At 56.1% G+C, this 13811-nt stretch overlaps 3 protein-coding genes across 3 annotated transcripts; 2 read left to right on the top strand and 1 right to left on the bottom strand.

Annotated features, from left to right (window-relative positions):
- Positions 1-1146: 1146 nt before the first annotated feature.
- Positions 1147-2291, bottom strand: CH63R_00045 (Mitochondrial carrier; the record flags this gene model as incomplete). The annotated part of the gene is made up of 3 exons (XM_018295020.1): positions 1147-1925; positions 1989-2169; positions 2274-2291. 3 exons carry the CDS (start codon positions 2289-2291, stop codon positions 1147-1149), a joined length of 978 nt encoding a protein of 325 aa, XP_018163382.1.
- A 2945-nt stretch (positions 2292-5236) lies between these two features.
- CH63R_00044 (GMP synthase) lies at positions 5237-7038 on the top strand (the record flags this gene model as incomplete). Its single annotated transcript, XM_018295019.1, has 10 exons — positions 5237-5314; positions 5394-5488; positions 5649-5687; positions 5786-5807; positions 5915-5952; positions 6234-6291; positions 6358-6489; positions 6725-6796; positions 6856-6961; positions 7019-7038. 10 exons carry the CDS (start codon positions 5237-5239, stop codon positions 7036-7038), a joined length of 660 nt encoding a protein of 219 aa, XP_018163381.1.
- Positions 7039-9899: 2861 nt separating this feature from the next.
- CH63R_00043 (Nitric oxide synthase) lies at positions 9900-13411 on the top strand (the record flags this gene model as incomplete). The annotated part of the gene is made up of 6 exons (XM_018295018.1): positions 9900-10381; positions 10439-10539; positions 10601-10677; positions 10746-11059; positions 11123-11261; positions 11339-13411. The coding sequence occupies 6 exons, from the start codon at positions 9900-9902 to the stop codon at positions 13409-13411; spliced, it is 3186 nt and encodes a 1061-aa protein (XP_018163380.1).
- Between the last annotated feature and the right edge of the window lie 400 nt (positions 13412-13811).

Here is a 13811-nt window from a genome sequence, read left to right as displayed (position 1 = left end):
ACTGAGTGAGTGGGAGAGAGACACAGATCCCCTTTCCTCGCATGGCCGAACGTGTGACCCGGGCGGACCCTTATGGATCACTTCGACAGATTCCGGACGTTTGCATGCTTTGCATAGCAGGGGAAAGCATGGAACAGTCACGGAGCGTTTTGGAGGGATGGCGCAATCGGGCGCGGTTCTGATGCCAGAGACGTAATTTCGAACTGATGCCAATGCGCGCCGCCATGGATTTGACTTTTTCACCTTTTTGGCACGGCTTTCTAGAGGGTGAACACATTGCGCGGAACTCCAGGCCAGACGGGTTACCTTTGCCAATCGTCAAAGCAGAGAGTGAGGAGTTCCGGGGTGTTGGACATTACATTCATTGAGGTGCAAGACAGAGGCGCATAGGTTGAGACTCGAGCGACAAAGGGCAACTAAACCAGTGCCACGGCTGCCATGATTTAATGGGAGTATGAGCCTCTTGTATCAGTGAAAGCGCCATTGGGGCACCGAGTCCCCCGCACTCTCCAGCGACGCTACACCGAGCCACGACCGACCAGCACGTCTAGCCATAGGGCTAATATTAGATGGTGCCAAAACATGAGATGATGGTATTACTGTAGCATCCTACTGTTGGGTTTAACCGGCAGGAGTAGAACTTCAGGTTGTGCAAGTGTTTGGAGGGTTTTATTTTTTTACTTGCTTTCTATCCCCCCCTCCCCCCTTTCTCGATCTATATCCGTCTATGGATGTCCTTCTTCCGGCTACAAGTGCCTTTCAATCGGAGCCACGGGACACTCACCCACTCAGAAACCCGGCCTACCCCGGGATCTCCCAGGCCCTGGCCGCGCCATAGATCAGTCTCCACAGGGGGCGGTCTCGGCCTCGACGCAGCGGCGGTGCAGAGTACTCTGCACTGTGCCTAGCAGTTAGGTGCGGTAGATCCACCTAGCCAACCACCATTCTCTCCTCTGCCGCAGCTTGAAGCCAGACTGTGTTTCGGAGGCATTCCCTCCTCAAGGCCCCTCCGTCTGCTTTCGCGCCCCATTGTTCGCGACCATCTGTTCTTTGCACAATACAGTAGTACATGCACATACAGTCATGTAGCCGCCGCCTCTTGCTCCTGCGATGCACCCTGCGTCCATCACGTATCCCTTCCGCCCGTCACAGCTCTCCGACAACGTCCGATTCGTCCTTTCCTCGCGTGAGCCAGACTTTTGACATCTCGTACGTCCCCAGATAGAGACCGCTTCCCACGGCTGTCCACACGGCGCGCAACCCTCCGCCACGGAAGAGCCCGCGCACGCCGTGCTTCTGGTACACATCCTTCGTCACCTCCAGGCTTCCGCGGCTCTTCCTCGATGGCTTCGACGCATCGCCGGAACCCCGCGGCGAGGCGTCGCCCTCTCTGCTTCCGCTTCCCGAGCCTGTCTCGCCTGCGCTCAACATCATTCTCGTCTTGACGACGTCGCCCGGCGTCGTGATGAAGGCCGCAAACGCCCCCGCCGCCCCGGCGCTGGTCCCCGTCACCACGCCCGTCTCGACGAGCCCCTGCTCCTCGCCCGCCGTCCTCCCCCGCTCCCTTGAGGCCCAAATCGTCTTCCGAAATTGCTCGAAAATGGGGAACTGTAGTGCCGTAAAGGGTAGGTTGCGCGCCACGAGCGCCGTGTATCCCGAGAAGAGCTGTCTCTGAGCCCCGGAGCCCGTGACCTGGCGCAAGGCCTCGAGAGATGTTGATCGTCTGCTGCCTGCCCCGCCACCGCCGCCCTCCTGCCGGCGGAGCATCTGCGCGTTCTGCTTGATAACTTCTGCGGGCGCGAGCACCAGACATGAGCCCATCTCAGCGATGGCCGAGGCAGACGCGTGCACCAAGGGCAGCGGGACCGAGACGGTATTGGATATCGTCGTCTTCATGGTCTCGTACGTGGCGAAGAAGATGCCAGCTTGAATTCGTCAACCTCGTCGTCAGTGCGCTGTTGCGTCAAGATACCAGAAGAAGCGCTCACCTGCCGGCAACGTAGCCAAGACCACACTGCCAATGCCCTGGTAGAGGCCGCGGAAGAGTGGCGCTTTGCTACCTGGCGACGACGCATAGGTCTGGACGAAATCCCGGCTTTGATACCGGGTCTTGAGGGTATCGAGGGGGTAAACCAGACAGTCTACTGTGAATGCAGCCGCCGCGCCGGCCTACGGATGTTGGTTAGATGGCCAGATCCATACATAACATGAGGAAGCTCCTGGTCCAGGTATATACCAGGAGGGCCTGTGAGGATGTATTTCCTGTCACTTACAGCGTAGATTTCATACATGATGCAGAGTTCTCAAATTTAAGTACGGCAGTTGTTCAATATTGACAACAGCCAACCTGGCAATGCACTTTGTAGGAAATTTAGAAGGACGCGGGTTCAAGAAGGTCACTCTAACGATGAATGACATCATTCCCCTCTGGCTGCCCGTGTCGGGATAAGTCTTCCAAAAGCTCTGTCAGGCACGTCTTGCCACTTTCTCGGTAACTCTGACCTGCAACAGATACAGAGAGACATTTCAGTCTACAGGAAAGGGACGAGGGACGAAAAAAAAAGTAATGAAAGCTATTTGTAGCGAACACTGCATCACCAAAATGAAGCATTCAAAGATGCAGGTGTGGCTAGATTTGTTCCGTGGCGCACAAAAATGTTCCACGTTGTGGCTGGTGTTCCGCCGTTGCAGGGGCTCAGGGTTCATCTTCGAGATAAGATAAGACCCAATAAATCTCAATGCCCCGCCCCCGCTATGCGACTTGCACCAGCGCCATTGTGACTGACTCTTAACTTTTTTTTTTCCCCTTCTCTTCGTGTGACGCAAACTTCAACAATTCGACACGTTTGCACTCGAACAGGAAGACAATATGGCCAGCGCTACCGAGATCGAGGCCGAGGCCCCTCACAACAACTTCGACGTACGTACGCCCCTTGCGAAACTGGTTTTGCCGAATCCATCCTCTTGCGTCCACCATCTCTGGCCGTGGTGGACCGCTGCCTCCTATCACGATGTCACGATCAGGATTTGCCCCAAAGTTGCCCACGAAGCCCCCACGAAACTGCTCCCGACACCGAGAAAGAGAAGCATATGAATGGATTCAGTTCCAGAAGTCACAGGCAGCGCCGAGAGATCAGCGATCTGGTCACGGGTACATTCTAGAGATATGTCCTTTCCAGCCGCAGTTTCTCATGCCTGGAAACTGGCCACGGCATCTCCACAAATCTGCTACACCGAGAATAAGTAGCACACAAGCGGATACAATGCCAGATGTCGCGACTAGCGCCGGAAACTAGAAGTGCTCTGGTTGCGGTCATAATCCCCAACCTGTCGTTTCTGAGCGCAGTTTCTTCCGCCTGTTCAGGCAGTCGGCCCATTTCAACGAGAGCTACGGCTATTAGAGACCGACTCAACAGTGCGATTCGAAACTGGGCATCTAGGGGCATTCTGGTGACTGCGTCATCTGGTCTGACGACAGCGGGCGCAATCGTGGTCGATGGAAGGCCAGGCAGAAAGACTTTGAGCTTGATGTATGGGTTCGCTGACCTTTTCTGCGCAGACAATTCTTGTGCTCGATTTTGGCTCCCAGACGAGCCATCTCATCCTGAGACGCCTGCGCGCGCTCAAGGTGTACGCTGAGATGCTGCCATGCACCACGAAGCTGGCGGATCTCCCCTTCAAGCCGAAGGGAATTGTGCTGTCTGGAGGTAGGAATCCCATGGGCGTAACTCCCCAGCCTTCTACATGATGTGATACAGCTTGACGCCGAGATTTCAGCTCACTGACAATGAATAGGCCCCTCTTCTGTCTACGATCAGGGCGCACCCCGTGAGATCCTCCTGCCGTGTCCGATGCAACCCTGTTACTGATCCGTCCAAGACGTTGACCCCGCCGTTTTCGAGCTCGGCGTTCCTATTCTGGGTATCTGGTACGAATGTCTGTTCTCTCGGTGACTTTTCAGTGCTGATATGGTGGTTCTAGCTACGGCTGCCAGGTATTTTTCCATCTTGTTTGCTGTTCAATGAGCCTGGTGACCGCCTTGCCTCTTTGCGCCTTGACACCCTCCATCTTGCCCTAGAACTGGACTCAACGATACCCTACCGGCCAGAATGTCAAGGCCACTAAACATGGACAAAATTGCAAGACCAATCAGTTCTGGGGTGTTTCGGCTTTAACAACTACCAGAAGAATGTCAATGGCGCAAAAGAAGCAGACGGTCTCCTCAGGAGCCTCCCGAACGGTCTCCCGCTGGAACACAGGTTGATTGTAATTGCAGGAACTTGCCTGGAGAATCAGCTCGGACAATGTTGCCCGAGGAGCGGCCAGAGGTTCGTCAATTGGATTTGCCGAAGATGGAATGTTGCCCCTAATCATTCTCTTGTTGTTCAGAGTACGGCCACGCCGACGTTTCCATCCACAACTCGGGCAACTCCCACACGGATCGCCTCTTTGCCGGCCTGGGAGAGACGATGCACGCCTACATGTCCCACTTCGATAAACTAGTAAAGTTGCCTGAGGGTTTTGTGGTTGTTGCGAGCACAAAAAACAGCGAATACGCCGGAATCGCTCACCAGACGAAGCCGATCTACGGTATGTAGCCAATGTGCTCCCGTGCGCCGGACCGCTTCGACGTAGAGCCTTCCAGTTCGCGGGATGAAGACGAGGTTGGAATCAGATGGCTGACTATGTGTGTTATTACAGGTGTGCAATTTCACCCTGAGCTCGAGCATGTAAGTCGAATCGCAGCCTTGGTCGGACTAGGATTGACATGAAAACTACAGACGCCGAGAGGCACTGAGATCCTTCGCAACTTCAGTGTCGACATCTGCGGGGCGCAACCCAACTGGGTTATGAGCGACTTCATCAAGAAGGAAATCGTCCGCATCAGACACCTCGTCGGTGACCGTGCCCAAGTCATTGGCGCCGTCAGTGGAGGAGTCGATTCCGTGAGTCTTTCGCCGCCACCATCCGTCGCCGCACCGCGATGAAATGCAAAGGACAGAAACACAAGCTGACCATGTAAACAGACCGTCGCTGCTAAGCTCATGAAGGAAGCAATTGGCGACCGCTTCCATGCTATCCTGGTCGATAACGGTTAGCTATCTACACCTCGATGTCTTGTGGTGAAGGTTAGACGTGCTGATGTGCTTTCCTGTAGGAGTCATGCGTCTCAACGAGTGCGAGCAGGTGAAGGAGACGCTTCAGAAGCACCTCGGCATCAACCTGACGGTTGTTGATGGAGCTGAGCTGTTCCTGGGACGCCTCAAGGGCGTCACTGAGCCTGAGAAGAAGCGCAAGATTATTGGCGGAACCTGTATGCCCCTCCCCCCAGGCTCCGCAGCTGCTGGTTTCCCACAGCCATTCGTACACTTTATCTGACCTGAAGTACCTAGTCATCGACCTTTTCGAGAAGGAGGCCATTCGGATCGAGAAGGAGGCAGAGAACACGCCCAATGCCGGCAAGGTCGAGTGGTTCCTTCAGGTTCGTGTGAAGTCCTCCCCCTTACATATTGACCACTGGCTGACTTCATTTTTTAGGGCACTGTGAGTTTCTGCAAACCAATGTTGGGTTTCCACGATGATATTGACTTTGGGATGTGCAGCTTTACCCCGATGTGTAAGTCTTGCCTCGACTCACGCCTCTTCAGCGCTAACTGGATTTTAGTATCGAGTCGCTCTCGTTCAAGGTGCGTGAAACTGGTGCATGGGTCAGACGATGGCCAGATATGCAATTTCTTCCCATTCTTCCCACACTTTGCAGAGGTGCTGACTTTCTTCTGTACAGGGTCCCAGCGCGACCATCAAGAGTAGGTTCAAGTGCCTCTAGTGTTTTCAGGAGACTTTCGCCTGGTCAAAAGACCTTGTGTCAAAGCTTGAACACGGGCAAACAGCTACTGACGAACTATTGTAACAGCCCATCACAATGTCGGAGGTCTGCCCGATACTCTCAAGGTATGTTAAGAAATAGATCGTGAGAGCGTGTTTCGGAGAGCAGCCTTCATCACCCTTTGTTCCCAGTCAGGCCCCGAGATCTTAAGTGGATGGATAGCTAACACCAACTGTAGCTGAAACTCATTGAGCCCTTGAGAGAGCTTTTGTAAGTGAAAACCTGCTTTCCACACCTGGCAACCTAGCCGTTGTGCGACACTTGGCCGCCGAGCTCATCAACCTCACCGTTTCGCCCGCTCGGTCGCTCCACTTTACCGCCGTATTCAACTAACAGCATCAAATAGCAAGGACGAGGTCCGAAGCTTCGGTAGGGAGCTCGGTATCCACAACGATCTCATCATGGTAAGAAATCAGTCTTCAAGAGACTTGCTAGCTGGTCATTGTCAGTCGGCTAACAACGTCGTCCAGAGACACCCCTTCCCTGGTCCCGGAATCGCCATCCGGATTTTGGGCGAGGTCACACCGGAGCGCGTGGCGATCGCTCGGGCGGCCGACAACATCTTCATTTCGATGATCAAGGAGGCTGGCATCTATGATCAGGTACGTTTATACAAGGACTTTCTTTCTCGTTAACAGCGGCTAACTATCATGCAGATGTCTCAAAGGTATGATGCCACTAATTATGATGTGCAAACGGTCCAAGCTAACGTGTGAAGCTACGCTGGTCTGGATACCAACAGAGGTATGTCTTGATCCGGAATCTGTTCACTGCGATGCCGTCGCTTGCAAAGTCCTTTTACTGACTGGTTTCCTGTTTCTAGCCGTGGGCGTCCAGGGAGACGCCAGGGTGTACGGCTACATCGTCATTCTCAGGGCCGTCCAGACGGCCGACTTTATGAGTTGCGAGGTGAGACGATTGTCGCCGAACCAGAACTGCGGAAACATGCAAGCTAATACCATGCGCAGCCGTTTGAGTTCGACTTCAACCTGTTGAAGAAGATCTCGACACGCATCGTCAATGAGGTCGAAGGCGTCTCGCGTGTCGTCTACGACATCACCAGCAAGCCGCCCGGTAAGTCCGCCTCGGCTCGTTTTCATTTGGAGCAGGAATCTAACTACATCATCGTAGGAACCATTGAGCTCGAATGATGGACACGAGACGATAGAGGCAAGCGTCTATATAGAGTAGGCAAGTACTGTGGAGGACGTTATAGTAGGCAGATAGATGTCATTCCGCACCAGCCACACGGTCTGGCTGCTTTCGGCCACGGGCGGATTGATGCACCTCCAATACCAACGTTTTGTTGAGCTCATTCCTCCCTCTCCACCCTCGGGACACATCGCTGCCATGACCCTTGCCAAGAACCTGCACTCGAGTTCCCAGCAGCAGTTGACTGCGGCCGTCGATCCCTGGAGCATGAAAGAGCGCAATGTCATGGACAACACGAGCAGATCGGCCGCGGAGATGACAGCGACCACTCCCGTGCGCGCGCTATACCCACTTACCAGCAACAAGGACGGCGGCATCCATCATGGTCATCGACTGTCGCTGCAAACCCTACGACGCGGCGAAGCGTCATTCCGTCCTGGAAAGTCATCCTTCCAGCCTTGGCAATGTTGCGACCGGGGCCGGAAGCTCCCTCATCGATGCAGCGAGAGAGGGAAAACAAAACGAAATGCATCGCCGACGGTGGTTCCCCCTCATCGGTCGAAACGCACCACAGCAGCAAGGCAACTACCTATCTACCTCCGCAGCATTCGAATACGGGAGACCCGGCGGCTGCGGAATTTCGCGCTGCGCTGCGCTGCGGTAGAACCGGGACCGTTTGGCTGTCAGTTTCGGTGCTTGCAGATCCTATCCGGGCGGACTTAGTCTCCGCAGTCTGATGCTGTGCCACCGCCTTGACACTCTTTTTCAATGTCGGAATGTTTCACGCGATGAATGTCAGAAAGCATGTCGGAAAGAGGAAACGACTTTCACGACCGAGTCGACCAAGGCAATCCCTTTTGTTCCAGAAAACCCGTCGGCCATGGCGCGAAACGCGCCCCCCGCGGGTTCGATTGCTGACAATGTGGTTTAGTGTACACAAATGCGCTGCTGAAAGTCGATTCGCGTGCCGGATGATTCACGTTCGCCATGTTTCTTCTGGGTCGGCTGCGGGCCTCAGCCCTCTTCGGCTCGGGTTGCTGTAAGTGCAAGAAACCGCACGCGATGTTTCTCTGCGAGACTTGGATATCCGGTCCCTCGTGGGTCGTCACCCCTCCCATGGATTCACGAACCAGTGACCTCTGTGTATTTGTGTGTCGATAGCCTCTTCGTGGCCCGCCGGAGATCCAAATCCAGCATGGGCACTGAGCAAGAGATGGACGCCACTGGCCGGTCTATGGAACATTCCAAGTAGCCTTCTGTTACACATGAAATCACTAGTCTGACGACACAACTGGGAAATGGCATCACAGAAAACCCTGGGCAGTCTCAGTCGAGTCCGCCCGCCCCTGTTTAAGGCAGCGGTGGCGTCGGTTTCCACGCGACTTGCGTGCGCAAGATTCAGACAACGGAGGGATTGGCAATTGGGTTGCGCTCGTCTGACAGACTCACTCGCGGGCGAGACTTGCGAGAGATGGAATTTGCCTCCACGCCCAACGCCGAGTAGGGTGTCGTACGGAAACTGACGGACAGGAATCGCCTCACCCAGAACAGCTGAACGTGGCCCGGAGAATACAGCCCAAATATTTGTGACGCTTTATGAGAGCTTTTTATCTTGTCTTTCTTTAGACATTATAGACAGCAGCTGCGGTTTAGCCGTCGTTGCATTTGTTTACTAATTTGGCTTTTCCCTTTCCTGTCTTTTTTTTTCCTTTCTTTTTTTCTTCTTTTTCACTGTTCCTCTCTGTCTGTAGTCCTCGCGACCGAGTTCCGTCAGTGTTCCCTGGCAGCTGGTCCTAGTTACCTTCAACGCTGTTCTGCAGCCAGCCCAGTCGTCGATGAAGCCGTTGTTTGAAAGTAGTCGGGCGAACGGCCGTGCATAAGACGCTTTCAAGTGATGGCAGCAAACTCAGCCTCTTCGAGTTCGGCCCAGCTAATGTCATCGGTCCCGAAGGGGGACGAACCCCTTCGACATGTCAGGTCGCTTGGTGGCCGCGGGCAAGCGCTAGGACACTGTTCTGCCGTCATCCCCCACTTCACAAAGTCCATGCCCAATTGCTGCTCCTCCCAGCGAGTTCGTGATGGGGGGATTATCGACATGGCGGTGGCTATAGTTCCCCCTTTCTTCTCCCCTTTCCGAGGGGCTGATGACATTCCGGCAGCAGAGTTGCACCGGATGCCTGAGACAGCGTGTACCACTGAGCTTTCAGTTCCATGGCTATGGGGGGTGGTGTGGTGGTTTGCGGCATGTTCTCTCGAGACAAGATTGGTTGATGTGCGTTATTCCCCCCACCCCTTTTTGTCTCTCTCTCACTCTCTCTATAGAGTTGGGGAATGGAAAGGGGCTCGGTGACCATGTGGCTTAGAGAAAGGGAACCAGTGTGTCCAATATCAGATGGTGATGTATGGAATATCAGAGCACCGCACCCGAGTCTGGTGGGCAGAGCAAGCTCTCAGCATTAGCCTGATCATCCCAAGATTTATGGTCTAGAGTCAATCACTTGTCTTCTTTGTGTCCCCTCCCTCGTCTCTATTATAAAGTTGGGTTCGTCTTCTCTTTTTCTTCTTTAGTTCGTCTGGAGATCACCACCATCGCGGGAACTTAGTCATTCGCCTGATGCCGCCATCACCAATTTTTACCAAAGAGATCCACTCCAACTCTTATTGCATCCAACTAAATCTTCGCAATCCACTACCACCACCCTTCACACTACACATTGCCCACTCCGGTACATGTCTTAATAAGACTTTGCCCTGTCCTTCATAGTCTGGGGGAAACAGAGTATCGGACAGACCCTGTCGATCTCCCTCCCAAGCCCCACGTCCTCATCTATAGATAATACAACCTCACACACGGCAGAAAATGGCATGTCCATTCCTCCAGAGCACCCTCGCGGTGCCGCCACGGCAGGTCTCGGCCGAACAAGAGTTCGCCAACATACGCTCGCAGTACCCGTCTCTGTCATCAACAGGCTGCACAGCGAAGTTCTGCCAGTCCGGGCGGATGACGCACATGGACGAGGAGCGCGTGGGCCGGAACCAGTCATACACCCAGGTCCGCGAGGACGCACTCGACTTCTTGCAGCAGATGCACAGGGATGGTCTCATTGACACCGAGCAGCTTCACAGCCGTGCGCACGATGTCCTTCAGGAGATCCAGAAGAACTCGACCGAGGGCAAGTTCACCGCCGCGTCGGAGAGCGGGCCAGAGGCGGCGCCGGCCACGACGGTTGGCCTGGTGGGCGGTCTCTGGACACAGACTTTCGAAGAGCTCGAATTTGGCCTGCGAACAGCGTGGAAGCATGCCCGAAAATGCATCATGCGGTCCGAGTACAGCAACTTGAGGTACGTCGATTGCGATCCCGCTTGGCGACAAAGAATCGACTAACACGATGCACCCAGATTATGCGACTTGAGGCATGTCCGAACAAGCAAGAAGATGGCCGAGACTCTGATTGAGAACCTGAGAGTGGCCTACAACTCTGGAGAGATCAATCCCACAGGTACGGACGGAACCTTGGCTGGCTCGGAAAGAAGCGTTATTCTAACTGTTCGAGCCCTTAGTCTTCGTCTTCCCGCCACGGGACATCAACAGCCGCGGTCCCATGATCTGGAACTCGCAGCTTCTGTCGTTCGCGGGTGTAAGTCCTTCTCTCTTCTGCTGCTCTCCGTCCACAGCCACTGGACACACATACTGACCCGTTCATAGTATGAACAATCCAACGGCGAGATCCTCGGAGACCCCGCCAACGTCGAGCTGACCAAGGCCATCATCGAGCTCGGCTGGACGCCGCCGCGATTCCGCTCGCAATGGGACCTCCTGCCCATCGTCACCATGGCCGAGGGCGAAGAGCCCGTCATCACGGAGCTTCCCAAGGACGCCTTCCCGCTGGTGCATATCCGCCATCCCAAGTATCCCGAGCTCGAGACTCTTGGCCTGCGCTGGGTTCCCGCGCCGGCCCTCAGCCGTCTTGGCTTCAGTATTGGCGGCGTGCAATACACTGCGACGCCTTTCATCGGATGGTGAGTCAGACCCATCTTGGTCTCGTTGCGTGAACTCTTCGCTAACGACTTACCGCCCTACAGGTTCATGGATGCCGAGATTGGCGTCCGCAACTTGGCGGATTCGTTCCGTTACAACGCACTCCCGCAGGTCGCCAAGGTCATCGGCCTGGTCGACGGAAATGTGGACGACCTACCAGACTATGAACGTCTGGCCGTGTTGGTGAGCTTCCCTCATTGTTTCCTTCTCCCCCCTCCTCCCCTCTCCCTCTATACGTCTCTTTGCTCACAATGCCCAAGTCCCGAGCACAACTGGAGCTCAACTACGCCACGTATTGGTCCTTCGCTCAGGCCGGCGTCAGGATGTCGGACTCTCTCGGCGCGGCAGAGCAGTTCGCTCAGTTTGATGACGAGCATCTCATGAACAATGGCTTCCGCCTCCCCTCGGACCCGTACTGGCTCGCCCCTCCTCAGGGCTCCATCATCCCCCTCTGGCATCGTGGTGGCTCTCCAAATTATCAACCGAAACCGCTGATCTGCCGCCACGCTCAAGACCCGGTCAAAGCCTGGCGGCGAGAACGGCAATTCCGCTCGACACGGACTCAAAACGCCTCGGACACAAAGCTCAATATCCTCATCCCCGTGCCGTCCATATCACTCACGAGGCCCGTTACCCCCGTATCCCCCTTCGGGACCGCCTCGACGACCTTTCTGCCCGTCCCGCCGCCCACGCAAACGACCAGACCCTCCACACCCCTGACGCCGCTGAGCCCTCGGGGGCCCGGGCGTAGGATCTACATCGGCTTCTGCAGCTCGGGGAACGTCGCCATCAAGCTCTGCAAGAGGCTGTGCGCGCAGCTGCAGCACGCGTGCGACGTCAACCCCGAGCTGGGTTCCGTCGTCGTCCCCTGCACGCTCAACGCGCTACCCATATCCATGGTCGAGCCCGACGACGTGCTCGTCATAGTCGCCAGCACGACGGGCCGCGGCGAGGTGCCGCAGAACGGCAAGGCCTTTGCCGACGCGCTGGCCAGGAACCCCAAGGTCATTGCGTGCCGGTACGCCATCTTCGCCAACGGCTCGCTCGAGTACCCGGACACGTACAACCAGGCGGCCATGGACATTGAGGACCTGTTGAGCAGGGGGGACGCGCAGCGGCTCATTGGCATGCGCGAGGCCGACACCGGCGCAGAGAACCCGCCCTGGTCCGTCCTCGGTCAATTCTTCGACCAGGTCCTCGCCGCGCTGCAGAAGTCGAGCCGGGAAGCGGCCGAGGGCGGTGACGGGGGCGACACGCAGCGGAACGCGCGACCGGTCAGACCTTTCGACACCAGGCCATGGTTTCAGGCCAGTGTCGTTGGGCGGCCCGCCGAGGGGACGGCCGCCGGCGGCATGAAGAGGGTCACACTCGACATGGGCGAACGCGAATACCCGACCATGGGCAGCGTCTGGATCCTCCCGCCCAACTCGAACAACAAGGTGTCTCGTGTCCTGGGGGCTTTGGGTGTGGAGGCCGACGAGCGGCTGGACATCCCCGGAGAGCCTACCGTCGGCGACTTTCTGCAAAGGTACGCGGACTTGGAGCAGCCTTTCAAGTCTACAGCATGGGCTGAGCAGCTGTCGCTGTCACGGCTGGAGACTCTGTCCAAGGCCGCTATCGAGGATGCGGTTCACCAGATCCCCTCGGGCTGGAGGCAGTCGGTGACGCTGGACACCCTCTGCGGCGCCATGCCGACGATCCAGCCGCGAGAATACTCCATCGCCTCTGACGGATCGCGGACGAAGCGCGAGGACGGGAGGAACACGCTGGACCTCCTCGTCCAGCACCACCCGGAAGGCAGGTTCTCGGACAGGTATCTCGGGTGCTTTGAGGCTTTCGGGGCCGTGACGTGCAAAATCCGGCCGTCGTCCCATCTGCGGGGCATCGCCGAGAACCACGACAGACCGATGATCATCTTCACAACGGGATCCGGCATGGCGCCCGTCCGCGGCCTCCTGCAAAACCGCCTTCAGCGCCTCCGCTCCCCGGACGGCAACGCCATGCCCGCCATCAGCCTCTTCGCGGGCTTCAAGGCCTCGGATGAGTCCCTCGTGCGCGAGGCGGTGCACGAGGCGGACGAGGCGGGTATATTTGACGTGCTGCGGCTGACGGGCAGCAACCGGGAGAAGCGGAGGGCGCAGGACGCGATGCTCGAGGCGGGCGTGCGGGAGAAGCTGGCGCGGAGCGTCGAGGACGGCGCGCTGGTCTTTGCGTGCGCGCGGCCGAGGGCCGTTGACGACTTCCTGGGCGCTCTGAGCAAAGTGCTGGGATGCGACGCGAGGGAGGCGCTGGGCGATCGGTTCGTCGCTGACGTTTACCAGCCCGCGACCTGAGCATTCTCGGAGATTCGTCTCCTTCAGTTTTGGTTTTTTCCCTCCTTTCCTTTCTTCTCTCTCTCTTGGTTGTGCGACTAGACTTGGCGAAGAGCGAGACTTGGTTCAAAGCGAGGCGTTTGGGTGGAGGGGGAGCTTGATGATTGTACTAGACATTGTAGACTTCACCTTGTAGACTTAATAGCTCAAAATATCCAGGCGAAATGGATGTAAGAGCAGAATATGCCACTGCAAGAATGCATCATCCCAACCGCGCCATCCCAATATTCCTCTGCGCTCTTTGATTTACCATATTTGAAAAAGGATCAATAGGCGTAGATGGACCGGAGACACCTCTCTATTTCCAGCGTTATCCAAACTGAATCTTGGTTACCAACATCATGTCATACCTACCCCAGTA

This window comes from Colletotrichum higginsianum, chromosome 1, assembly GCF_001672515.1.
Source record: "Colletotrichum higginsianum IMI 349063 chromosome 1, whole genome shotgun sequence".
Lineage (NCBI taxonomy): Eukaryota > Fungi > Ascomycota > Sordariomycetes > Glomerellales > Glomerellaceae > Colletotrichum > Colletotrichum higginsianum.
The sequence above is the reverse complement of the archived record's forward strand: the minus strand, read 5'-3'. Positions and strand labels throughout refer to the sequence as shown.